The sequence below is a fragment of the Candida metapsilosis genome, assembly GCF_017655625.1.
Source record: "Candida metapsilosis strain BP57 chromosome Unknown scaffold2, whole genome shotgun sequence".
NCBI classification, from domain to species: domain Eukaryota; kingdom Fungi; phylum Ascomycota; class Pichiomycetes; order Serinales; family Debaryomycetaceae; genus Lodderomyces; species Lodderomyces metapsilosis.
The window spans coordinates 2,110,428-2,136,675 of NW_027138160.1; the positions used below are offsets into that span (position 1 = coordinate 2,110,428).

The window sequence follows — 26,248 nt, forward strand, 5'->3', positions numbered from 1 at the left end:
TTGTCTTTATCAATTCACATTCAACTTCGATTCCAAATCTTTAAGAAAGGAAGCATCTGGTAAATTGGATTCATTCGTGATATCATTAAGTATTTTTTCATTAGGTTCTTTAACATCTTGCTTTTTGCTATTCCTCCTCTTTTTCTCCATCATCAATTTCTTATTTTCTGCTTCCAAGTTATAGATCCTCGTGAAACTAGCTTCAAGTTTCAATTTCAATTCCTCCTGAGTCAATTGACCAGGACCGGAATCGTCAATAACCAGTGAATCATTCGCGTCTTGTTTATCAAGTTCGCCATTGTCATGATTCTCGCATTGGTTGTCACTTTGCTTACTTTGACCACTAGTGTTGGATAACTCCAATTTGGGTTCAAGTTCAGAATCATCAACTTCATCACCATTGAAGCTTGTCAATTGTGTTGATATTAAATCGGATATTCCCGAAACGTTACTTTGAACCGAATTCAACGAGAAACGACTCATGTTGATGGAATTACGATTCTGTATTGAATTGCGGTGCTTGGCTTTGTTCGAAATCAATTGATCCAAAGTTGACTTGTTATAACTTTCAAATTCATTTGTTGGGAGAATGTTGATGTAGTTGTCATCATAAGATACTTTTGGAGGTGGGAGCAAGGTGGACGATGAGGTAGCAGATGGATTGGCAGGAGCAGAAGATGTTGATACTGTATTTGCTGCTCGTCCTGACGTACTTGATGTAGACGAGTTTCTGTTGCGGGTCATAGCTGGAGCCAACACTCGATCACCATTTTCTTCAAATACAGTAAGTAGACCCAATTGCAATCCGGTTGATAATCGTTTGTACTTTTTAGTCTTTGATGAAGGTCCAGTATTTGCTCCTGGCAGTGGTAATGTTGGTGATGCAGCAGCTCCATTGGAATTGCCATTTGTAGTTGTTAAATCTGCAGTCGTAACATTAGGCGGTAGCGAGTAACGTTTCTTTATTGATGGGTTGTTAAATGTCTTGAGATTGAATGTAGGTGTTTGGGTTGCTTGAGGTGATGTTGATACGGTCGACTTGGGTGAGTTTGAAATGACATAATCAGGATTGATTTCTTGGTTCAACTCTTGCAACGTTTGCTTATGAAGTAATTTAAGTTGATTTAACTCATCACGAAATTGTTGAAATATAGCTAATTTCTCATACTGTTCCTCTATATTATCCAAGCTTAGCGATTGATTATATTTGTTAAAGTAGTTCAAGTTGTGAGCAAACTTGTTGATTCTCGAAGTGAATTGAAACAAATTCAGATTCAAACTAGGAATCAAATCTTCATCCAGGGTAGTTGGTTGTGGTTGGGACATAGTGTCAACTTTGGAAAACATCTTGTTGATGGTCTTCACTGAATCGTTATGATCAGCGAGTACGTCGTATATAAGTTTCATCTTGTCAAAAGTAGACAAATCACTCTCCAATTCACCAATTTGAAACTGATCCATTAAATTTAACGTAAAGAAGTTGCTTTGAGCATTTTCATTTATAATTATCAACTGACAAATGAACAATTTCCGTAGCTGGTTAAATTTATTGATATTAAAAATCACCTCTTCAAGATCATCCTGGTCTTCACTATCAAACTCTTGTGTTAATATGTTCATATTGATATTATTTATTGTGCAATATTGTTGAAACAATTCTCCATTCATATGCGGAAGGAGCTTCACAACAAAGCTTCTCAAGGACAAAATCAAAAACGATAAAGAGTTTAACAAGTGAGTGGAACTTGCATTTCCTTGTACTAAATCCAATTTCTGACTCTTGAGCTTAACCATACTGAGGATCAAATTCTTATTAACAGTATAATTTAACTTTAAAAAATCATTCAACAAGGCCAAGATCTTGTTTGTTTCAGTTGTTGTTTTAAACTTGCGCACTTTAATTAACTTGGACGACACAACAATGATAAATTTGAATAAAGAAAATTGAGATTCGTGGCTCATATGATGTCGACCACCAAAATAAATGGACTGTTGTTGTTTGAGTAAATAGATGATTAAGTTTATTATGAGTAACACTGTTGAAAAGTTATTGTAACGGTAGTTGTATTTAAGGTTATAAGTTGTGTTTAACACAATCAATCTAGTGCCATCATCATTGATGGTAAACTTCAAATGTTTCAGTGGAGTATAAATTGGATTAGAACTTAGTAGTTGCAAATTTGATTCATTTTTGGAAAGAATCATTGAATCTCCGAGCAAGTTGGATATGATAAGATTGTATTTGAATTTTTCCCAAAATTCCCCCATTTTACTCTCCATTGATAAATATTTCCGAATAAATTTAGACAATGTTTCCGTATTTGGGTAAATAACGTTTCCCGAGTACTGACAATACTGTAGCACACTCAACTGGCTTGCTTGTGAATGTGATCGTTGTAGTGGATGGTGATGTAAAGCCTGATGTTGGTGGTAATGTTGATTGAACTGCAGTGATGAGTTCAGATTTACCGAACCTCTTCTTTTGAATGGCAGTGATTGCAGTGATTGCTGGTTAATATACGTGGGATGTGGTGGAATAAAAGTGTCATCATGCATAAGTGGAGTGTTACTGTGGTTACTATAACTCAGTTGACGGTTTGATATTGGTGGTGGTGGTGGTGGTGCTTGAAAAGGATTGTTTGTATGTACCGTTGATGGGGATGACGATGCTGGAGTCACGTAATTGGAAAACAATGTAGTACCCAATGCCGATGCTGGAGTAACGAGATCCTCATCAATTCCCCAGTCACTTGCATCAGCATTTGTATTTAGTTTAGCATCTGGTTGTGGTTCTTTTGTTGTGGGTTGTTTATAGATGAAATTACTCGATAATGGGTTAAACCTATCCAAGTTCATGGTTGTGGTAGTGCTGTATTAATGCTCTTAGTGGAGAAGAGTCCTCTGTTTTGGACCACCACGCATAAGATGTGATCAACTCAAACCTCTTTTCGGTTAATGTAGCTAGATCAATTTGATTGTATAGGAAGTACTTGATCTGTGTATTAAATAGACTCAGTCCAGCTGGTTAGGTAGTCTATGTCTTCAGTATATACTCCTTATCTTAGTCTTGAGAAGTTGAAGTTGATATTAATTGGATGGTGTTAATTTGGTTGTAAAAAAAAAAAAGAAGAGAGTTTGTGTGTGTGTATGTAGTTTATGTTTTGGTTTCTTAAAAGTGGGGTAGTGTACCTTAGACTAAAATATATTTTATTTTCCGTCTCTGCATAATCCATCTTACGATAATATAATACACTACACTGCATTAACATTCCAGTTCGGTTAAATTTAATACTTTATCGGCTATTTCTCTAATATATACACACAGGTGTTTTATATGTACTAGTCATCTCATATCAAACCGGAATCGTCATTTACAGTTAATCTATATGCATGTAACAAAACACAGACAGAGACAGAATGTGGGGTAAAGTCATCTATCACTATCGATTAGATACTAATTATCCGAGGAAATAGACTTCTAAACATAATATACTTTAACTAACGTGTTTCTTTCTGTCTCTCTAGTTTACGTGACGCGTGTCAAGGATCAGTTAGTCAAATCCCGGTCCTGAACCCATTGAGCTTAACCAATCTTTTCGTAACGTATCTCCAATTTCATCCAACTTTGAAGAGTCAAGATCCATCATTCCACCACCATTGGTACCACCAGCACCATGATCAGCTATATTATTATGCTCATTGAAAACTTGATCAACGTCAATATCTGATGGTTTCAAATCATCAAGTAACATATTCGACGAGAAAAACGAGTCATCTATAATACCATCACCGGTCGAGAATGCCAATTGTCCCGGGAATTGGTCCTGTGGTGCCCTTTGTTGTCCTGGTGCTGGTTGATGGTGCGGTTGCTGTTGCTGATGCTGATGCTGTTGCTGTTGCTGTTGTAGTGAGCTCGTTGCAGGACCACCGCCGATAGGGAAATGCAGAGCTTGATCCAAAGAGAACAACGCATCCAATTGGGCATTGTCGTCGGCTGCAGGTGCCATTTGAGGTGGCGGTCCAGATCCTGGTGCTAGCTGCAGTTGTTGCTGCGACTGCTGCTGTAGAAACCTCTGTCTTTGGAGATTATTCTGATTTTCCATTTGTAATAACGTCATTTGATAAGCATCTATGGATTGCATATTTCTCTTGGAAACAGATGGATTGTTTTTAGCCTTAGAATTTGCATTGGCTTGTAAAGTAGAACCTTGATTTGGGGCAGCACCTCCTTTAACTGAATTTTTAGCAGACCCTTGAGCTAGATCTGAATTTACGTTCTGTCGCGCGACTGCTCCTTGTTGTGCCGGATTGACATTTTGATTTGGACCGGAATTACCCTCCGTCTTTATATTTTGTTGCAAAGCTGGCCCAAGTGCTTGTTGCTGCTGTGGTGGAAATTGTTGTAAATTATTAGCTAGTGGAATATTCTGATTATTATTACTACTACCATTATTATTATTATTATCATTGTTGTTGTTGTTATTATTACCATTAGAAACATTGATTCCTCGTAGTTGTGCTTGTTGTGCTTGTTGTTGCGCTTGTTGATGTAGTTGTTGCTGCATAATTGCCTGCTGTTGAAATTGTAATTTCAACTGTTGAAGTCTTGCTTGTTGTTGTATTTGATTCACATTTGCTGGAATTGAACTACTACCTGGTTGAGCAGTTTTAGGCAAGTTTGGATTAGCGGGAGAGTTTTGTGCAGAAGAAGGAGGACCTTGATCGTTGGTGTCTTCTGTTTGATTTTTGGCTTTCGCATTTGACCTTCGACGTTGCAGTTGAGGTTGTTGCTGCTTCAGTTGCTGCAGGGGTGTTAGTGCTACAGCTGCTGCTGCTGCTGCGGGGCCTTTCTGTTGCAGTCGTTTGCGTTGCTGTGCTCCACTCTGATTCTGATCTTGCAGCTGTTTATTTGTAGGGCGGATATTTCCAATAGATGGACCTGGTGGATTCTCTGTTTGAGGCGTAGGTGGGACTGACGGGTTTTGTTGTGGTGGGGGTGCAGGTTGTTGAGGTATAAACATTTGTGGTGTATTTTGCATTTGTTGTTGAGCACGTTGAAAAGCCAACTGTTGTTGCTGTGGATGAGGCGGCTGTGATTGCTGTGGTTGGCGTATCTGCTGCTGTTGCTGCTGTTGCTGCTGTTGTTGCTGTTGTTGTTGCTGCTGCTGCTGTTGTTGTTGCTGCTGTTGTTGTTGTTGTCTCTGAATCATCCTCTGTTGTAAAAGAAGTTGTTGTTGTGGAGACGGTATATTATAAGCATTAAGTACCTGGTTCAACTGCGGATTAATTGCACTTTGCATACTCCACAATGTATTCCACCATTCATATAAAAATTCGTCATCTGTCAGTAACTCATTCTGTTGTCGTTGGAAGAGTTGAGTTTGTTTAGTTTCATTCAACAATGACTGTGCTGATTCATCTAGACCATTACTTTTAAGATACAAGTATAACTGGTTAATCAAAAGTTGCTGTGATGACTTCGCCGACGACATCGATGTTGTACTTGCTTGAGTTAGGTTGGTGGGATTGATTATACGCTATCCATAAAACAACGTCTAAAATAAAACTATATGTCTAACTTGATGAATGCCTTTATTCCCACGTGATAAAAGGGTGTGATTTTTACTCAGTGTTGGTGAAGATAGCTGAAGAGTAACTGTAGGTGTGCGTGGATGATGTATTTGTGGGTGTATATATATATATACTTTGGTGTATTTAAAGTAGGTCTCTTTGATAAAGTTTTGTTGAAAGTGATATGTCGTCTTGAAAAGTAAAATTCTGTTTTCTCTTTTTGTTTCTTTTTGTTTTTGAGATACAAAATTAAGAAAAAGTTCACAATGTATGTACCACGCACCAGTATATATGTATGTATACACAGTCTCAATTGAATAATGAAGAATCTAGGATAGACAAGTACGCTGTAGAAACTATAAGATATAGTTGTTAACTCTCTTTACTTCTGAGGAAATTGAACTAATTTAACTTAAAACTTTTTCATTGGAGTAAATGGCTAGAAAATACGAGTTTTTGCAATTTTAGGCTTCGATGCAGCCAATGCAACAAGAAAAAGAATTTTAAAATATTAGAATCATGTGAAAAAAGTAGCAAATTATACCACTATAATTCTAATAATTTACCCTATCTACTTCCTTAGTAATAAAAGTATTAGAATACCATACATCTCATAATACGATTGGCGTGTCTACTCTAATCAAAAAAAGGCAAGCAACAATTGGCTACGTTTTGGCGAACAGGTGCGTTTTTATCGCATGCTATTTTTTGTATTTCCACATGACACACTAAAACAAACAAGGATGCCCTTGTGCGTTATGCAGAAGCCTTTCCAGCTTTGAAATTGTCGGTCACATTGCCTTCAAAGTGGTAAAAACAAAAACATTCTTGTGGCTACCAATTTATATCACATGCTGACAACTCGCTCGACTCTCTACTAAGAATGAAGTGTAATCTTTTAGTTATTACACAGAATCGTTTCCTTTTTCTCGGCTCCCTGCGTCTATTTTTTGCCGCATCGCGTTCAAAAAAGTATTTAGCTTAAGGATGCAAAACTCCACTGTTGAAGAACAGCGATTGCACTTTAATGAATACCATAATATAGTTTACAGTTGGTAGAGATAGATCAAAACGTACGAGGTGTTGAACATATTCGATACTTTTCGTTACTACTTTTACACAAACTTACTGCAAACCCTCTTCCAGTTACAACTTGCTACCCAAGTTGACGTGAATGGCTTTTGCTTGAGTATACATATCCAAACCATACTCACCCAATTCTCTACCCACACCCGACATTTTAACCCCACCAAATGGAATATGAACATCAGAATCATTGGATGAGTTGATCCAAACCATTCCTGATTCAATATCAGATGCCATTGTATGCGCAACAGTCAAGTCACTAGTGAATATAGCTGCTCCTAATCCATATTCAGTACCATTAGCTAATTTTACTGCTTCTTCATCAGTGGAGAATTTGCCAACAGATACAACTGGGCCGAAAATCTCTTCATTAACTATTCTCATGGATGGTTTGATGTCAGCAAAAATTGTTGGCTTGATGAAATATCCTTTTGCTAATTCACCTTCAGAATTCTTTTCACCACCCAATACAACTCTAGCACCTTCTTGTTTACCAATTTCAATATATTTCAACACTTTATCACGTTGCTGTTCTGAAACTTGTGGTCCAACAATGGCATCACCGTCAAACATACCACCTTGTTTATAAGTTTCTTGGACATGTTTTGATAAAGCAGAGATAAAACTTTCATAAATCGATTCATGAGCATAGATTCGTGAAGTAGCTGTACAAATTTGACCTTGATTTGACATGATTCCAAGAGCTGCCCATTTCACCGCTTGGTCCAAATCAGCATCGGCTCTAATAATCAATGGCGACTTTCCACCACATTCCAATGTAACTGCCTTCATGGTTTCAGCCGCATTCTTGGCAATTAATTTACCGGTAGCAGTAGATCCAGTAAATGCAATCTTGGCAACATCAGGGTGGACACACAACGCAGTACCCGCAGTCTTTCCAAAACCCGAAATAATGTTGACAACACCTGGTGGGAACCCAACATCCTTAATCAACTGAGCAACATACAACATTGACAATGGAGTAATTTCTGAAGTCTTTAAAACAACAACATTACCAGCAGCTAAAGCTGGAGCCAATTTCCAAGCTGACATAGCCAATGGGTAATTCCAAGGAACAATTTGGCCAACAACTGATAATGGTTCATGAACAGTATATGCCAATTTCTTGGGATCATTTTGAATCACTTTCCCAGTAACTTTATCTGCCCATCCAGCAAAATATCTAAAACAACTAACACATTCATCAATATCATACACTGCATTTTGTTCTTTAGTCTTGCCTGAATCCCAAGATTCAATTGATCCCAACAAATCTCTTTGCTCAACCATCTTATCCGCCAATTTGTTCAATAAGATACCTCTCTCAACACCAGTCACCTTTTTCCATGTTTTGAAAGCTTCCTTAGCTGCTCTAACTGCAATATCAACATCTTCTGCTTCTGCTGCATATACAGTACCATTGATTTCTCCAGTTGCGGGGTTGATGGAATCTAAAGTGTGTCCACTTTTCGACTTGACAAATTCGTTATTGATGAATAACCCTGTTGGGAGGACAAATTTTTGTCCGTCGGGTAAAGTAACTTGTTGTTCTAATGGAATTGACATTGACAAGGCGTAGATTGGAATTGAATAATGCAAGAAAAAGAAAGTAGCATTAGCGGGAAAGCGAAAACTAGTTTGGGAAATGTTTGATTTATAAAACAAATTTCATCTGGGGGAGGGAATTTTTTTTTGATTTCGCGTTTGTGTTATCGAGCGCATCTAAGCTCCGAATTAGGTAATTTTAAAAGTGTAGAATTTCCGAGTGGAGTTTTCAATAAACATTTAGTAGCCATTTTTAGAAAAATAGTGTTTTCTTGTTCTACTTTGCTTTATAGTGTAAGACTGTCCAATCCAATTGGAAACTACAACTGTGCATTGATACGTAGCAGCTAGATTTACGCAATCCACTATGCTTGCTTTAAAAAGGAATCAGTAATCTTCATCCTGTGAGAAAGTATGCCCTTGTTTAGATTTCTTCCCATACTATCACTCTAGAGCAAACTGCTTATTTAGTTTCCCATGCCTTGTGAAAGAAAAACGTTAAGTATGTTGATCTTTATCTTCTATCTTGCGTTACACTAGTACCGGTTTCGGACTTTTGTACAGTTCGCTACCATTCTATATGCACGGCATTAAAGTTTGGCGAGCCAAAAATCAAATCCTTTTGATCCACAGCTCAACCATACAACAATGGATCTATCAGTTTTCACACAACAAAGCCCAGCCCATAATGACTTTCGTAGTGATACATTCACCACTCCCACAGCTTCCATGATTAATTCATTAGCCACAACCACTCTCGGAGACGCGGTTTATAATGAAGATTCAAAGACTATTGAGTTGGAAAAGAAAGTTGCTGAAATGACTGGGAAAGAAGCAGGATTGTACTGTGTAAGTGGAACCCTATCTAATCAATTGGCCATGAGGGTGAATTTGTTACAGCCTCCATATAGCGTATTATGTGATTATCGTGGTCATGTTTATGTTCATGAAGCTGGGGGAATGTCGACATTGACTCAAGCCATGGCACAACCAATCAAGCCCAAGAATGGTGTACATTTGACTTTGGAGGATGACATTTTACCAAATTTCATCCCTGATGATGGAGAAATTCATGGTGCGCCAACTAAATTGATTTGTCTAGAAAATACATTACATGGAATGATTTTCCCCTTGGAGGAGATTAAAAAGATTTCCAAATTTTGTAAGGAGAATGATGTCAAGTTACATTTAGACGGTGCAAGATTGTGGAATGCAAGTGTGGCAACTGGGATCTCTTTGAAGGAATATAGCCAATATTTCGACAGTGTTTCATTGTGCTTGTCGAAAACTTTAGGAGCTCCAATTGGAACCGTGTTGGTTGGAGATAAGAAATTTATTCTAAAAGCTAACCATTTTAAGAAGCAGAATGGTGGTGGAATTAGACAAAGTGGGTTATTAGCCAGTATGGCAATTGTGGCAATTGATGAAAATTTTTCCAAATTACAAAAAACACACGACATGGCTAAGGAGTTGGGCCAGTTGTGTAAAGAGAAAGGAATCATTTTGGAGCATCCGGTAGATACCAATTTTGTCTTTGTTGATATTGCTGCTAATAAGATCAATCCTGACAAGTTGATTGAGATAAGTGATAAGCACGGAGTCAAGATCTATTCAGGGAGAGTTTCCTTCCACTACCAAATCTCTCAAGATTCATTCGAGAGGGCAAAGAAGGTGATTGTGGAAGCATTTGAGTCTGCTAAGGAGCACCCTTTCGAAGAAACTCATAATTTCAAATTCTATACTGCTGAAAATAAATAGGTTTATAAGTGAAAAAGATCAAAAAAAAAAAAAGAAAAAAAGAACAGATACTCTCACCTCCATGAATGCATCAACTCTATGACTTTGACAAGCATATAATTGTAGCAATTATAAGAATCACTCCCAATTTGATTGAATTTCTACAAGATGACTTTAATTTCGAATTGACATTGAGGCTAGTGGATGATCTACACCTACAAAATAAAATTCAACAGTTAAAACCACCATTCAGGTACAGACAGTTGATAACAGTATTGTTTACCAGGTTTATCTTGAACAAGGCCTTGGGGAACGCTGCTTTTGAAAAAGTTTCATTTGTCTATAACAAGTACGGGAAACAGTGTATTGAGGGAGTTGAATTCAATACATCTTCATCGAATGATGTCATTGCCATTGCGCTTCATTCTTCACCAATTGGGATCGATCTATCACATGCAGTGCAAAATGTATCACCAAAAGATTACAAACAGCAGTATGAGCCAATTTTCCATAGTAGTGAATTGAGTCAAGTCGACTCTTATTTCAAATTCAATCATTTCTGGACATTAAAGGAAGCATTTACCAAGTTGATTGGATGCGGATTGAATGTGGAGTTGTCCGACTTTTATTTTACATTGAGTGTTGAGGAATTTGCTGAGGATGAGTATTGTTTGGGAAGTTGTTTGTACAGGGGTAATGAGTCTACTGTTGTCGATGTGAGATGGTATGACAAAATTGCAATCAATGCTGACAAGTTATTCAAAGAGAATAATGAGTTTGTTAGCGGTCTCGTAAATGAATTCCATTGCTATAGCACTGTCATTGAAAAAGGGCAAGGCGGAAGACTACCTGTTATTTGCTCCGTTATCACACAACAGCCAAACATAAATATAAAAACCCTCGACGTCGATTTCTTAACTGTTTTGCAACGACAGTTACATACCCACTTCACAAACTCTACATAATCACTTTATAGAAAAAACAAATGGATATTAAACTAAATTATAAACTGTAATCTAACTTTAGTGATGTATATAAAAAAAAAAGCATTTAGCATTAAAACAAAAAAACAAAAAATAGCACTCTTAGATCAATAAGGCACCAACGATAGCACCGAAAGCAACGACACCGGCACCTGGGTTGGTAATGAGACCATTACCACTTGAGGAAGAGCTTTCGCTACCGCTTCCGCCAGAGCTTGAGCTGCTTCCACCAGAGCTCTTGGATCCACCTGAGGTTGAGCTGCCAGATCCACCAGCACCACCACCGGAGCCACCAGTTTCTTCAGATCCAGTTTCTTCGGAGCCGGTTTCTTCTGAGCCGGTTTCTTCTCCAGTTTCGGAACCGGTTTCCTCAGCACCAGTCTCTTCACCGGTTTCAGAACCTGTTTCTTCAGCTCCAGTCTCTTCACCGGTTTCTGAACCAGTTTCTTCAGCACCAGTTTCTTCACCGGTTTCTGAACCTGTTTCTTCAGCTCCAGTCTCTTCACCGGTTTCAGAACCAGTTTCTTCAGCACCAGTTTCTTCACCGGTTTCAGAACCAGTTTCTTCAGCACCAGTTTCTTCACCGGTTTCAGAACCAGTCTCTTCAGCACCAGTTTCTTCACCGGTTTCAGAACCAGTCTCTTCAGAACCACCTTCGGTACCAGTGGCATCTTCAGTACCAGCAGAAGCTTCAGATGAGTCGCTGTCAGCTCTCTTAACAAGACCCAATTTCTTTGAGCCGTCAAAGGCTTGAGCGTTAACGGAAAGGATTGCTGAGCAAATAATTGTCAAAGTTGAAACCTTCATTGTATTTAGCAAATTCGATAAGTAGTTAGGAGGAGAGAAGGAAGCAGAAAGCTGTGTGTCAAGGGAAATTTGAGAGAAACTGGCGGTTATTTATATAAAACGCAAAAATAGCAAACTTATCACGAAATAGGGCGGGACAATACTATAAAAGAACAATAGAATAGAACAAGGCACCACAAAAAATTGTTCGATTTTTAAAGAAGCGGCAAAAAAAAGTATGTGTATGAATGTAAATTCATATATATATATAGCCCGTAGTTTGTGTGAATAATAGCATGAGGCGCATTAAAATTGTGGTTGTGAAATAGAGAGCAAAAAATAAAAAATAAAATAAAAATACATTTGACACAAAGATGCACTCACCACATAACCCCCCCTAAAACAAGAAATGTTACGTATAACCTTTTGCACACGTACGACACGTATACACACAACACACGCGAGTTCTAAAAAAAGACATCATCTTGGCATTCAAGATGCCTTTTCCCCTATCTTTCAAGTGTGTCATTTTCTATACGTCCTGAGACTGAGGGTGAGTTTCTTTCTGTAGACAGCTAGTAGTGTGGCGGATTCAGGGACAACTCGTTTTCTACCCCAAAAACGATTACTAATAAAGGCGAAGTGATTACAAAAATAGAAACAAAAGGATGGGTGATAGGTAATAATAAAAAAATCAAATTCCGCCCAACAACAAAAACGCACACACCAATGACTTGTAAACAATTGCAGTTATCAGTCAGTGGCTCACATCACAGAGAGTAAAAACGAAAGTGGCGTCGAGGCTATGCTGAGATCGTGGGCCACATCAATTACGTAACCACTGTGTAACTTAATGTTATATAACCCTATTCCAGGCACAATTAAACCTAAAGCGGAAAAAAAATACAATAGCAAGTTTTGGAAATTTGCCACTTTACAGTATACAGTCTTTATTCATTCTCATAATAAGTGACACCCACGTTTTCTCTAATTACAATAGAGGGTCGACCCACGAGGCCCCAAAAAAAAATATAAAAGAAAAGACTCAGTATGAAGTTCTTATTTGTGTAATCCTGTATATAGGAGAATATTATTATTATTATTATTATTATTATTATTATTATTGCTTTTTAACCCATTACACATTATAAGTTGTGACTTTCTATCATTGCTGTTCAGCAAAAATTCTATAACCGATGAAAAGAAAGAATTTGATTAATGCCGTAGAGAATGTGACAAAGTAGTTATTTCAGGTGTGTTTTTTTTTTTTTTTTTTAGCTTTTTTTTTCGTGGTTGCTTTGCTTAATTATTTTCCTACCGATATCGGAGATAACCACAGTTGCACCCATTCGAGCAACAAAGCGAGCGTGGATGTTTAGACTTATTATTATGAACATATAATAAACAGATACACGAGGTGCGGAAATTGAAGCTATAGTTGATACAATAGGAGAAGAACAATATGTTGAGCAACTAACTACGTGCAGTTCGTATGAAATTTTTGGGTTTGAAATTGGGAAACGTTTCTTTTTTTCCCTTTGTCGTGAAACAACCGAAAATGACATCACTTCTAAAAATAAATATGACACTGACGAGGGAGAGACAGAGAGAGAGAGAGAAAATAAAATTAGTAAACAACCGGAGATACGAGAACTTCGTTCAAGACGTGTAACATCTTCACAAAGTTTACACGCATTGCTTGTTATCTCTCCCTATCTATTTCTTTTTTTTTTTTTTTTGTTCATGTCCTTGCTACATGCCAAACATGAAAAGTTCTTTCAAAGGTGTCTAATTGCATTGCCGTCAGCTGCGGCATCGGAAGATTCAAATAAGTTGGCCATCATTTTCTTTTGTTTACAAGGACTACAGCTTTTGAACAAGTTAGAGTTTACAAAAGAGGAACGTCTATTTCACGAGGATTACATTTGGAACCTGTTTTATATTGACAGAGAGACTTTTTCAACATTTAGGTCAACACCATACTTTAGTCAAGCAGGGGAGTCCTATGATTATGGTAACATATCCGCTTGCTTCTTTGCGTTGGCGAGTTTAGTCTTACTACAGTCGGATTTGAAAAGGTTGGATAGATCCAAAGTGATGAGATATTTGAAAAAATGTCAAGTTAGTCATGGGCCAGATAAAGGGGGGTTTGTGCCATTTGACAATGAGTATGAATTTGGAGACCCCGACTTGAGACAATGTTATATGGCATTGCTTGTTCGACAATTGCTCCTCTGCCAAGGGGAAGTCAATGACGATATCGACTTAGAGTCACTTCAGGAGTTTATTCTAAGCAGATTGAATGTCAATGGTGGGTTTTGCTCAAGAGTTTTGGACGAAGCGCATCTAGGGTTTACCTTTTGTGCTATTGCATCCCTCAAGCTACTTGGGTATCCTATAGAGAGGTTGAACAAAACACGAAATTGGCTATTTCGCCGACAGATATCATACCCAGACCTGCTTTACTCCGATATCAACTATAAATACTTCAAGAAACTGGATACTGGTGGATTCAATGGGCGAGAGAATAAACTTGGTGATACGTGTTATTCTTGGTGGTGTATAGGCAGCTTATATTTGATGCTGTCAGCAAACCTATCACACTTGAATTTACATCAAGCAGCACTGTTTCTTTTAAACTGTACACAAAATAATGTTATCGGTGGATTTTCATCAACCTCGGAATCAACGCCAGATCCCATGCACTCGTGCTTAGCACTTGCAAGTTTAGCACTATGGGATCATCAGAAGTACAACTTAGACGAAATCGATCCCGTGTTTGTCATGTCTAAAAGATTACTAGCTTTGTATAGATCTAAAGTGAATCTGTAAATATAAAGCTCCTATTCACGTGACTCTTTTCTTTTGTATGCTCACTTTTAATGTTTTTTTTTCCATAAGAAAAAATAAGACCCTAAATTCAGATCTTTCTGCTGCCTAGCAATTTTTTCAACTTTCTTTATAGAGATTCACACCACCATCTATCAATTCAATTCCAATTTCACATATTCTGCAAATTTCTACCATTCAATTCACACATGGCCATTAAATGTCTTCTATAGCAACTTCGACGCACCATGATTCATCATCGCCACATGCCACGAAAAAGAGCAGCCCACATACAAAATCACCCGATGCAACTGCTCACTTATTAGCTGGGGCCTCTGCTGGACTAGTTTCGGCAATCACATTACAGCCATTTGATTTATTGAAAACAAGATTGCAGCAGCAACAATTCACAAGCAAACATGAAGTGAGAACGTCGCTAATTAAGGAGTTGAGGAAATTGACAAAAGTAAAAGACTTGTGGCGTGGGACTTTACCTTCGGCACTTCGTACGTCGATAGGTGCAGGTCTATATTTCACCACTTTATCCAAGATGAGATCCGCTTGGGCCACATATAGAAAAGAGCATAATCGTGATGGAAATGTCGATTTAAAATCAGAGTCGTCGATATTGCCGAAGTTGACACCCATGGAAAACTTGACTACAGGTTTTGTTGCAAGAGCAATTGTTGGATACATAACCATGCCTATAACAGTTTTGAAAACGCGGTTCGAAAGCAATCTATACAACTACAATTCAATGTATGAAGGAGTTCTGGGGGTATATTTGGATAGAACTGGAATGCAACCAGAAGGTATGCCAACGCCTCAAAACCAAGGTTCGATCAAAAACTTTTTCCGAGGCTCCACAGCTACTTTGATAAGAGACTGTCCATATGCTGGATTGTATGTTTTATCCTATGAACTGTTTAAGAACGATTTGTTGCCAACATTGATACCAAGGCATCTTGGTGGTGATTACCATTCAGGATTGGTCAACTCTACAGCAGCAGTTTTAGCAGCAACTACTTGCACGACGATAACAGCTCCATTTGACGCTATCAAAACAAGACTACAATTGACTGATGGTGGGTCCATAATGAAGACTGTGGGGACGCTATTGCGTGAAGAAGGTGGGGTAAAGAACTTATTTAGAGGATTAAGTCTAAGGTTGGGTAGGAAAGGTGTTAGTGCTGGAATCAGTTGGTTTATATATGAAGAGTTGATCAAAAGTAACTTTGCTAAGAAGCATTTTGCATAGCACTTGTATATAGGAATAAAACTGGGGTGGGACCTTCTTTGAGGGAAACCTTGTTTTAATTTATCCGCTGGAACAGAACCAGAAAAGTAGAAAAGAGGGCGAAAAAAGAAAAAATTTATTGCCAAAAATTTTATGCGGAGAAAGTCATAGCTCTACTTCTTCCCCTGAACAATGAATGAAGAGTTGATCAATAGTGCAGTATCTTTCTTAAGGGATCCAAATGTTGCCTCAGCTGCTTTAACTAAAAAAGTTGAGTTTTTGGAATCCAAAGGTTTGAATCAGGAGGAGATAGAAGAAGCATTAAAGAGAGTTAATGAACCTGATTCATCATCTTCATCAAATCTTACACCATCAGCCAGTAACACAACGACTGGCTCACATCAGCAGCAGCAGCAGCAGCCACCACAGCAATTACCAATCGATTATTACAATGTTGCACCTCCAGTTCCAGAGAGATCATGGAAGGACTATTTTATCATGGCCACAGCAACTGCCGGAATCACTTATGGATTATATCAGGTAGTTACCAAGTATCTTGTGCCATCCATCATCCCTCCAAGTCAGTCATCTATTGAGCAAGATAAGGAAGTGATCAATGAAGAGTTTATCAAGATAGACAAGATTTTGGAACAGTTATCGAAGGAGCAAGAGGAGATTAAAACAGCAAATGAGGAAAAATTGAAGGATATTGATACAGTGATTGAAAACATCAATGATTTCTTAGCCAGGTACAATAAAGACAAGTTTAACTTTGATGATAATTTGAAATTGATGAGATTGGAGATTGATAATTTGAGTAATTCGATTGAGAAGAATATGAAGTTGAACAAAGAGGATGTTAATTATGAACTAGTTGGTCTCAAAGATGAGTTGCAAAGTTTGAAAAACTTGATTCAAGTGAGAGCAAACAGTTCATCAAGTGGTGGCGCTGGTGGAGCTGGTGCAAATGGGGCATCAAGCAATGCCGGTAGAAACATTGCTCCTGTGTCTTCCATTCCATCTGCTAGTGAAATATTGAAGCGTGCAAAGGCCAAGAATGAGACACCTGTAACTACACCATCAGCTTCTGTCCCTGCACCTTCCGCGTCTTCAGAAAAAGTCAGTGCTCCTTCTACAACATCAAAGGAAGAAGCTGTTGTACCTGAAGTCCCAGCTGACCGTACTGGCGGATGGTCAGTCGGTAAAGTTGCCTCAGCTGGTATTCCAGCATGGCAAATGAAGCATAGAGAAGCTGAACTCAAAGAAGAGTCGAGTGAAGACAAAACCTCATCAATTCCAGCATGGCAGAAGGAACAATCAAAATCAGAAGCTGAAATTAATGATAAAATAAAGAGTGCGGGAATCCCACCATGGCAACTACCTTCTGCCTCAAACAAGTCTGAAGGTAATTCTGAACAGAAAGACAGTGCCGTACCTCTGTGGCAAAGTGCAGCATCCACTACCAGTGTATAAATTTGATGTATAAGATGTTTATGACAGTATTTTAGGATAGATAAATAAGATTGTGTTACTTAGAGTGATGGTACTTGTCACGTGTAGAGCGTTTGATTAAAATTAAAAAATTTCATTGGTGGTTATCTAATTGTTACACAAGTACACGAAAGAAGAAGAAGAAGAAAAAAAAAAAATAAAACGAGAGAACAGAGATAGACCCAGACGAAAGATTTCTTTTTCAACAACGACATTTTTTTTTATTCGATATACAACACAGACTAGTCTTACGACACAACCGCATTCATTTTTATATTTATTCAAGAAAGGGTGGAAAGATCTAAGTCACAAGGTTGAGACAGTGAAGCTCGGGTATAGATATTGATTTGTATATATCCAACAGAAGTTCAACAATACGCCTTGAAGGAATTCCATTGACACGGCCTTCATAATCGTTCTTTTACCTTCATACTTAATACTGACACTACTTCATCTTCATTTCATACCGGGTTGTTTGATTTTAATTTAATATTTGAGTTTTTGATTTTATTTTTGCATTAGCGGGAAGGGTTATTAGTTTGTTTTTTTTTTTACCAACTTGTCTTAATACGTACACCAAGTGAGCCATGTCATCAACAACCGTTTACCCAAAGAGAAAGATTGAGTCTGTACCGTTCGGCCAACAGTTGGAAGTGATTCATAAAATAGGTCTCAACAACTCCAAAAATCAGCACCAAACTGCCAAGTACCATCAAAACTATCATCATCAAAACAGATTTCAGGGTAATTATCACAATAATAATAACTCACACAAGGGTAATCATGGGCATAATGGGTTTAATAACAACCATCATATGCAACAACAGAACAAGTATGCGCTAGCTGCTGTCGCCGCGGCTGCAGCTGTTCAACATCAGCAACAACAAACGTTCTTGTTACAACAGCAGGCTGCATTGGCAAAGAAGCAGCAACATCAGCAGCAGCAGCAAAAGCAACAGTTGCAACAACAACAACAATTTCAGTATCACCAGATTCAAAAACAACAACAACAACAACAGCAACAACAACAACAACAACAACAACAACAACAACAACAACAACAACAACAACAACAACAACAACAACAATATCAACATATGAATGGAAACCAGTTTCTCCCACAACAGAAATTTCAAGGTTATGCTCGTCCAAATCCAGAGCAGGGTTTTAATTCTTACAATGTTCAACAACCTCAAGTGTTTGCCCAACCTCCACCTCAAGTATTCAGTGACCTCAACAACTCATCCTTACTTGACCAAAATACAACTGGAGGAAGCGGTCAATCACAGTTCAAGAATAATTTTATGATGTCGAATGGAAGCTCAAATTCGGTCAACTCTTCCACCTCGTCTTCGAATTCTACACCAACGGGATATCCCAGAGTTTTTGATACTGGTTCAGTCAAGAGTCTTGAAAATAGAGGATCTATTGATAAAAACTCACCACCGAATTTGTTTTTACCTACAAATATTCCTCCAATTAGTACTGCGCCGTTCCTCAATTCGCCAACGTTGGTCACGACTCCTACTCAGGGTAATATTTGGAATGGTGCCAACAATGGCAGCTCCACTCCAACTAGTTCTACTACTGCATCTGGGTCGATCTGGGCCAAAAGTACCGATGGGCCTGGCTTATTGGGCGGAAACAGGAATGCTGGTATGAACACTGGTCCAATATCAAGCTTTGCAGGTTCTAAAATTTGGTAAGAGGAGAGGAAGAAAAACACTTTTTCACCTCTGGTGATGTTAATTTGATATTAAGTTTGGTTTTTTTTTTATAATACGTTCATTCACAAAAGAGAAATGGTTTTATTCAGTTTTTTGTTTGTTTTGAGGATTTTAAAGTTTTTTGTTTGCCTTTTATTTGTGGTTTTTTATTTTGTCAAAACAAGGAAAGTTTATTATTAGGTTTTAGATGGGTTGGTTCAATTGTATCGATTTATAAGAAGGAGAAGGGGGGGATTGGAGCATTAATTTTGTATGATTTGTTTTTTTTTGTTAGATTGTATACTTTAATTTAGGATTGAAAAGAAGTATAATAGGTTGACTGATGAGTAGATTTGTAAAAGCCTTTCTCTTACCAAAGTTTCGCATAAATTCTTGCAAAGATCTCTAAGCGCATAAACATCGGAACACAGAACAGAAAAAAATGAAAAAGTTTAATTTCGATACCGGAGATCACCAGGAGAGATCACGAAGAATGTTTGAAAACTTTTCATCCTCACCCCTTTGTTAGTTGTGTATCAGTGGATTTCCATCATGAACGAAGTTGCCAAGTTTGATACAGAGTCTAACGACAAAGAAGCGATTACCTCGATTGAATCTGACTCCTATGATAATGCATTGGGATTCCTCAAAGAGCACAAGGAAGTGGGTGCTGTCGATCACGATAAACTTGTTCGTAAACTAGATTGGATTATCCTACCAATTTTATGCGGCATCTATCTTTTGCAATATTTGGACAAGTTGTTGCTAAACTACGCTGCTGCTATGGGAATCAAGGAAAATCTCAAGGGGAATCAATTTGCAAACTTGTCAACGATTTTCTATGCTGCCTACATCTTTGGAGAACCATTTGTCACTTACTGTTTACAGAAATTCCCCCTTGGTAAAATTATGGGTGTTTTTATTATACTATGGGGTGTCGTAGTTGCATGCCATTCGGCAACCTCAACTTATGCTTCATTGATGGTAGTGAGGACAATATTGGGAATATTCGAATCTTCAAGTGCGGTTGGGTTAATTATTATTAGTGGATTGTACTACACCAAACGACAACAAGTAGCACGTATGGGTATTTGGTCAGTGATGGCTGGTGTGGGGACTATAATTGGTGGTTTACTATCATTTGGGTTTCAGCATATTAAAAGCACCTCTTTCAAATCCTGGCAGATTTTGTTTTTGGTTATGGGGTTGATTACAGTTGCCTTTGGAATCTTTGTGGTTTTCTTTTTACCAGATAATGTTCATACGTGTTGGTTTTTGAATGAGGGTGAACGGTTGTACATTTTGGAAAATGTGGTGAGAGTGAATCAAACTGGTACAAAGAGTACAAAGTTTAAAAAACAGCAAATTGTTGAGCTTATGTTTGACAAGTTCACATGGCTTTATGTCCTTTTAACTCTCTGTTCGCAGATTGTTACCGGTGCAATTGGAACTTTTAGTGTCACCGTTACATTGACATTTGGGTTTGACAATTATGAATCTGCTTTGCTACAATTACCAGTTGGTGCATTGATTGTGATTATAATTATAACCACAACACAACTTGTTGCTAAATTTGGGCATCACACTCTATTCCTAACATCCATGTTTTTCCCTACTATTATTGGTGCTATTGTGTTGATTATCTCACCAAACAGAATCGGCAACTTGTTATCCTTGTATTTGTTATACAGTGGTTCGTCATGTATCACATTGATATATGCATGGACTGGAGCAAACACAGCCGGATCAAGTAAGAAATTCATGCGAAGTGCCATGATTATGATTGCATTCTCACTTGCTTCCATCATTGGTCCTCAATTGTTCCAAGCTTATAGTGCTCCCCATTATCAGCCTGCAAAAATTGTCATTTTAATCACCCAATGTTTATGTGTACCTTTGACTTTGCTTATCGGCTGGATGCTCGAACGTGAAAACTTGAAAAGAGATCAAAATCAACTACAAGAGGTTAACGATGTTGAATTTCTTGATAAAACTGATATTGAAAATAGACAATTTAGATATATATACTAATTCTCACGATTATTGTTCAACAAACGCAAAATGAATAAAAACAAGTTGACAACATCAAGGTACAACTGGATTGTAGCAATCACTTCATCATCAAGATGACATGTCTTCATAACCTTTTGTGTATCAATGATGATGTAGACACTAAATACAATTGCTCCCAATAATGAATACACATTCTCAACACCTTTGCTTCCCGGGAAGAATATCATAATGAAACCCCATCCAATCAATCCCCATAAAATCATTCCCAAAGTACCTTGCCAACTGATGAAATCATACTTTGTTTGGAATGCAAAAAGAGTCAATCCAATAAATATAACCAATGTTAGCAATATAGCTTCAATAATGATCGTGCTTTCAACAAAGGCACAAGCAATACCCAAAGTAAAACTCTCAAAAATTGTAAACCCACCAAGCAATACCAAATTCACGGGATATGATCTAGCTTTAAAGAATGCAGCAACCATAAACCCAATCGATGCAAACAAATTGACAAATAAAATCCATGGATGATTCACAGTCCAAGTCAAAATTGGCTCCGAAGATCTAACAATGTACCCCACGAGAACCGAAGCCATTAATTGTATAGTCAACAACAGGTAAACTTTTCTAATGAATAATTGACGAACAGGAAGTTCACATGACGCAACATCTACCGAGTATTTGAAATCATCGGGAACGTTATCTCCAAATTGTCTTTCTTCTGTTTGTTCTGCTCCTTCTGGAGGATAGTTTGGTGGTTGGTCAGGTATAGCTGTGTATGACATGTTTTGCTGAATAAATGTGTAGAGGAGAAGAAGAAGAAGAGTTATCAGGTTAGTATAATTTTGAGTGACATATATTTTTGCGCCTCATTCTAGATTAATCTTTAGACAGGGTTTTGGAGGGAGGTGCACGACCTTGCTAGAAAGTGGTGGAGTGAAGTGATTTGGGGAGAGGAGTGTCTGACTGATCTAGGAAACTATGTAGGATTTCCCCAATGGGGTTAGCATTTGATACTCAACTCTTTTGAAGAAGGGGTAAAATGACTTTCCAAACATTTTGCAGAAAGTGCTTCTCGCGCATATATTTTTGTCACAATATTTTAACCAAAAACCGATACAAAAGCCATTTCATCTAGAACTCTTCTAAAGCAAGCTTGAGTTAAATGACACTTCAACAAGTGTGATGGAAAGACCACACAGTCATCTAATGGTCATCCAGCAATTGGAGACGAGTGCAAAAAAGAAAAAAAAAGGGAGAAAAAAGAAACCTGGCTAACAGGACTCGAACCTGCAATCCCTTGATAGCAAGCGAAACAAATTCACCGTAGTCAAGTGCCTTACCATTAGGCCATAGCCAGTATACATTAACTTTTTGAACCCTAATTTGAAACATATGACATCAAATTTTGAGGCAATTAGGGGGTTTTTTAGCGAAAAAAATTAGGGGGTAGACAAGTTGTCAGGCTAGACAATTTCTGCGTATGCACCCAAATAAGAACGTAAATATTATAAAATCAGGTGTTCATTTCTTAGGGGCCCTATATTTAAGGCTTATGACTCCATCTGCTTAATAGATTTGAGAGATACGTACTGATAGTTTATTTGTAACTGAAGCAATTTATTAAGTAGGTAAGGTTTGTAGTTTAAAACTAAAGACTATATAACTTATTCCAATGGATTTCAGGGAAATCCGTCTATATTTATATTGTAATGCAATGAAGACTTGTTGATACTTTGGTATGCATCTTTTGTTTATCTTTTACCCATTTAGGTATCTCAATTATTGTTCTTTGATGTTCTATGATATTCTATGAACATGCATTATGGAACAAGAAGAATTCGCTTGACGACACATGAATTAAACAAGAGCTTTCGAAGAGGCCTAAGTAGTCTACAAGGAGCTCTTACGTGATATTTTACTGAGTTGCGTGACATAAAACTATTCACCGGAGCTTTAGTTGCAAAAAAAATAAAGTTGTCGCAACAGAAAAAAAAAATTTCCTGGCTAACAGGACTCGAACCTGCAATCCCTTGATAGCAAGCGAAGTAAATTCACCGTAGTCAAGTGCCTTACCATTAGGCCATAGCCAGATTTATTGTAAAATAGTGGCGTGGGTGCAATTACTCGGGTTATTTTTAGTCACGTTTTTGCAACTTTTGCAGGTTTTGGATTCTGTTCTACATGATGACCAGGCACAGTCAAGAGTCACAGACAATCCAAAGCTTTATTACGCCATACATACATACACTTCCTAACGCTGGAGGTACTCACTTCTCCAACGGGGTCCCATTTTCAACAAGATAACCACAAAACCGATTCCAATTAGATTCAAAAGGCCAAGCCCAGTCATACACCAACCAAAGCCCATCTTTTTAATTAAAATATCAATTATAGCAGTGCAGATTGCCGCAGAAATGTTCCGCATCAAGTTCCCAATAGCTACGTTTGCGCTAGGTTGAGCTGTCAGACATTCTGTCAAGTAGGTGGTCGTGGCTACAAACACCCAAGTCATTCCAAACCCAGTTAAAAAGGTGAATATAAAGATCGACCAAACAGGTGCATGCTTATCAACTGTCCATGCGTACCCTATCAACCCAGCCATAGAAACAAAGAGGCCCGCAATCTGAATGGAAAAACGGTTTTCTGGAACATAATTTACATTCCGAGCAATCATTCTTTCGCGCAACTTGTCAGATAACCATCCACCAATGGTCAGACCAATTATTAAAGCTCCTCCCGGACAAAGAAAACTTAAACTAGTTTGTATGTCATTGAATGAGTAATGATCTTGCAATACATGTGAAAAAGTAACCATAACTCCATAGAAACTAGCAAAAAGCATCCCCGAGTTTATAGAGCACAAAAGCACTGGTTTAAATTTGATCAATTGGTAATAATTCTTCAAACTTGGTTTAGGTGGCCTTGGATAACCCTCCACCAACTTTTTCTGAAACAATTTAGGCTTGACAAATATATTGTCCAGGTAGCAAGAACAATTTCCCACCAAGTAGCGTAATGTTTCAGGAAGGAGGAAAAGTATCGCAAGGTAAACAACAAATCCAAATATTGCTAAAAGACCAAATATCCATCTCCAAGAGGCTGCCGATATCATGGATAATAATGGACCAAACACAGGACCTAATTGTGGTCCCCACATAAAAATTGAAATAGCCTTGGCTCTATGTTTAGGTTCAACTATATCTGCAATAGTACCAGCACCAACAGACATAACACTACTAGCACCAAAAGCTTGCAATATGCGTAGAACATAAAGGGCACCAATATTTGCTGGAACTGTTGCCAACAAAATATTTGCAAGTATAAAAAATACAAGTGGGACAAGATACAACATTTTCCTACCTCCATAGTCTGCCCATGATGCCCAAATCAATGGAGCAAACGCAAAAACTGCCATAAACACCGATATCGTTCCATTCATTGTGGTTCTCGACACTTGAAACACTTCCTGCAAATGAGGCAAAATGGGAATATAAATGTTACCCGAAATTGGGCCCAAACATCCAGTAACAGTGACAATTGTTATAACAATGACCTTTCGTTTGAAGGAGAGCGCACAGTACGGCTCATCTACCGGTTTTGCATTCTCTTCTTCCACAGTGCTTGACTTTTTATCATCTTCGTTGTCCACAGCGACAATCTCTTCTATATCGCTATTTCTTGACTCCATTGTTATCCTCGAATCGATCAAACTTTTGCAGGACAAAATTAGCAAATTATAAATGTTGCAACCTGCTGCGAAATTAAGAGAAAAAGAAACAAAATAGAAACAAAAAATAGGGGAGATCTTTTTTTTTTTAGGAAACTATAACGACTAAACTTGTTCAAATTTTAATTTCATCCCAAAGGGACTGATAGGTCCTGCAGGAGTAATTTTCTCCTTCCAATTTTCGTCTAGGCTTACCTTGTACTTTTCTAGAATCGAAGTGATAAGCCATTTCGTTTCATGCAAGGCAAACTTTTCCCCTAAACAAGCACGCTTGCGTCCATGGAATGCAGGGAGCATAGCAGATCTCTTACATGATGAATAAAATGAGTTTATTTCTGCTAAAGTTGTGCCCCACCTACCGGGTCTAAATTGGTCTGCATCGGTACCCCATACTGACCTGTCTCTCCCTGTAGCCATATTATTATACCCAACATAAACGCCTTTGGGGATGTATATTTCACCTAACCACGCCAGTGTTGTCGTGCAACGATTGATAATTTGACCCAAAGGTGGGTACAATCTTAGTGTTTCGTATATCACAGAACTCAAAAATGGTCGTTCAGGATCTGTTTCCTCACGAACTGAATCCTGCACATTGGGAAATTTTGCAAGCACAAATAACAAGGAAAGCATTAGCAAAAGGGGGTTTTCATGCCCAGCAACCATTATTATAATTGCATTATCAAAAAATTGCTTTTGTGTCAACTTCTCATCATGCAATGCTTGAGCCAACTTTGTTGCTGCACTATTTTCAAGTTCTGGGTTATACTTTGATAATAAAGTTTGACCAAACCAACTTCTAAAACCTTCCACCTCTCGCTTAGCTTTAATTCGACTAGGAATGGGGAAGTTTTCAACATAGGGAAAGTTCATAAAGAATGGTTTAAAAATTTGCAGCTTGATGTATTTGATTTTCTGGTGCATTGTAGATTCCCCTTTGTCCAAGGCTTCGAAATCAACGCCTAAAATGGAATCGCCAACATTAGCCAAGGAATATCTCTGAAGTAGGTCATTGACTGAAATCGACGATTTGTCCAATAATTCTTGTTCTAGCAAGTTTAAAAACTTGTTAGTGTTTTCATGTATCGTGGTTAGATCGGGAAATTGGATGCTCAGTGATATCACCTCTCGGTATAACTTCCATAATGACCCATGTGCTGAAATAACATTATCTCCGGTATAGCTTGCCAAAACAGAACCGGGAATCTTCAAGTGATTTCCGCTTTTTGCATAAATGTCTTCATTTTTAAACACTTGCACTAAATATTCCGGTTTCGACACCAAGATATTCCATCTGGACGCAAAGTAGATCTTCACAGCTCCATGTTTTTCCAATTTCTCTCGCAAGTACCGATTGTAGATATCCTTTTGATCAAGGTTAGTCCATGAACTGATGAACGACACATAGAATGGTATTGTTGGAATGTTCTTGGGGAAGCCAAATGGAGGAAACACCACCTCCAATAGTGAGTATAAACCGAAGCTGGCAACTAAAGCAACCACAACCTTGACTAGTTCAATCATGATTGAATCG

General features: G+C 38.0%; 13 protein-coding genes across 13 annotated transcripts; 6 read left to right on the forward strand and 7 right to left on the reverse strand. All coding sequences in view use genetic code 12, as the record gives it.

The window, feature by feature from the left end:
• Positions 1–9: 9 nt before the first annotated feature.
• Positions 10–2,856, reverse strand: I9W82_002408 (uncharacterized protein; the record flags this gene model as incomplete). Its single annotated transcript, XM_067691260.1, has 1 exon — positions 10–2,856. One exon carries the CDS (start codon positions 2,854–2,856, stop codon positions 10–12), a length of 2,847 nt encoding a protein of 948 aa, XP_067549643.1.
• Positions 2,857–3,551: 695 nt separating this feature from the next.
• Positions 3,552–5,492, reverse strand: MSS11 (Mss11p; the record flags this gene model as incomplete). Its single annotated transcript, XM_067691261.1, has 1 exon — positions 3,552–5,492. One exon carries the CDS (start codon positions 5,490–5,492, stop codon positions 3,552–3,554), a length of 1,941 nt encoding a protein of 646 aa, XP_067549644.1.
• Positions 5,493–6,717: 1,225 nt separating this feature from the next.
• On the reverse strand, positions 6,718–8,223 carry I9W82_002410 (uncharacterized protein; the record flags this gene model as incomplete). The annotated part of the gene is made up of 1 exon (XM_067691263.1): positions 6,718–8,223. The coding sequence occupies one exon, from the start codon at positions 8,221–8,223 to the stop codon at positions 6,718–6,720; it is 1,506 nt and encodes a 501-aa protein (XP_067549645.1).
• Positions 8,224–8,850: 627 nt separating this feature from the next.
• I9W82_002411 (threonine aldolase) lies at positions 8,851–9,960 on the forward strand (the record flags this gene model as incomplete). Its single annotated transcript, XM_067691264.1, has 1 exon — positions 8,851–9,960. The coding sequence occupies one exon, from the start codon at positions 8,851–8,853 to the stop codon at positions 9,958–9,960; it is 1,110 nt and encodes a 369-aa protein (XP_067549646.1).
• A 65-nt stretch (positions 9,961–10,025) lies between these two features.
• LYS5 (holo-[acyl-carrier-protein] synthase) lies at positions 10,026–10,904 on the forward strand (the record flags this gene model as incomplete). Its single annotated transcript, XM_067691265.1, has 1 exon — positions 10,026–10,904. The coding sequence occupies one exon, from the start codon at positions 10,026–10,028 to the stop codon at positions 10,902–10,904; it is 879 nt and encodes a 292-aa protein (XP_067549647.1).
• A 120-nt stretch (positions 10,905–11,024) lies between these two features.
• Positions 11,025–11,729, reverse strand: PGA39 (Pga39p; the record flags this gene model as incomplete). The annotated part of the gene is made up of 1 exon (XM_067691266.1): positions 11,025–11,729. One exon carries the CDS (start codon positions 11,727–11,729, stop codon positions 11,025–11,027), a length of 705 nt encoding a protein of 234 aa, XP_067549648.1.
• A 1,722-nt stretch (positions 11,730–13,451) lies between these two features.
• On the forward strand, positions 13,452–14,540 carry CDC43 (protein geranylgeranyltransferase type I subunit; the record flags this gene model as incomplete). The annotated part of the gene is made up of 1 exon (XM_067691267.1): positions 13,452–14,540. One exon carries the CDS (start codon positions 13,452–13,454, stop codon positions 14,538–14,540), a length of 1,089 nt encoding a protein of 362 aa, XP_067549649.1.
• Positions 14,541–14,757: 217 nt separating this feature from the next.
• Positions 14,758–15,795, forward strand: I9W82_002415 (uncharacterized protein; the record flags this gene model as incomplete). The annotated part of the gene is made up of 1 exon (XM_067691268.1): positions 14,758–15,795. The coding sequence occupies one exon, from the start codon at positions 14,758–14,760 to the stop codon at positions 15,793–15,795; it is 1,038 nt and encodes a 345-aa protein (XP_067549650.1).
• A 171-nt stretch (positions 15,796–15,966) lies between these two features.
• PEX14 (Pex14p) lies at positions 15,967–17,247 on the forward strand (the record flags this gene model as incomplete). Its single annotated transcript, XM_067691269.1, has 1 exon — positions 15,967–17,247. One exon carries the CDS (start codon positions 15,967–15,969, stop codon positions 17,245–17,247), a length of 1,281 nt encoding a protein of 426 aa, XP_067549651.1.
• Positions 17,248–17,852: 605 nt separating this feature from the next.
• I9W82_002417 (uncharacterized protein) lies at positions 17,853–20,844 on the forward strand (the record flags this gene model as incomplete). The annotated part of the gene is made up of 3 exons (XM_067691270.1): positions 17,853–18,921; positions 19,501–20,721; positions 20,807–20,844. The coding sequence occupies 3 exons, from the start codon at positions 17,853–17,855 to the stop codon at positions 20,842–20,844; spliced, it is 2,328 nt and encodes a 775-aa protein (XP_067549652.1).
• Positions 20,845–20,998: 154 nt separating this feature from the next.
• I9W82_002418 (uncharacterized protein) lies at positions 20,999–21,769 on the reverse strand (the record flags this gene model as incomplete). The annotated part of the gene is made up of 1 exon (XM_067691271.1): positions 20,999–21,769. The coding sequence occupies one exon, from the start codon at positions 21,767–21,769 to the stop codon at positions 20,999–21,001; it is 771 nt and encodes a 256-aa protein (XP_067549653.1).
• A 1,469-nt stretch (positions 21,770–23,238) lies between these two features.
• I9W82_002419 (uncharacterized protein) lies at positions 23,239–24,675 on the reverse strand (the record flags this gene model as incomplete). The annotated part of the gene is made up of 1 exon (XM_067691272.1): positions 23,239–24,675. The coding sequence occupies one exon, from the start codon at positions 24,673–24,675 to the stop codon at positions 23,239–23,241; it is 1,437 nt and encodes a 478-aa protein (XP_067549654.1).
• Positions 24,676–24,819: 144 nt separating this feature from the next.
• On the reverse strand, positions 24,820–26,238 carry DIT2 (putative cytochrome; the record flags this gene model as incomplete). Its single annotated transcript, XM_067691274.1, has 1 exon — positions 24,820–26,238. One exon carries the CDS (start codon positions 26,236–26,238, stop codon positions 24,820–24,822), a length of 1,419 nt encoding a protein of 472 aa, XP_067549655.1.
• Positions 26,239–26,248: the final 10 nt, after the last annotated feature.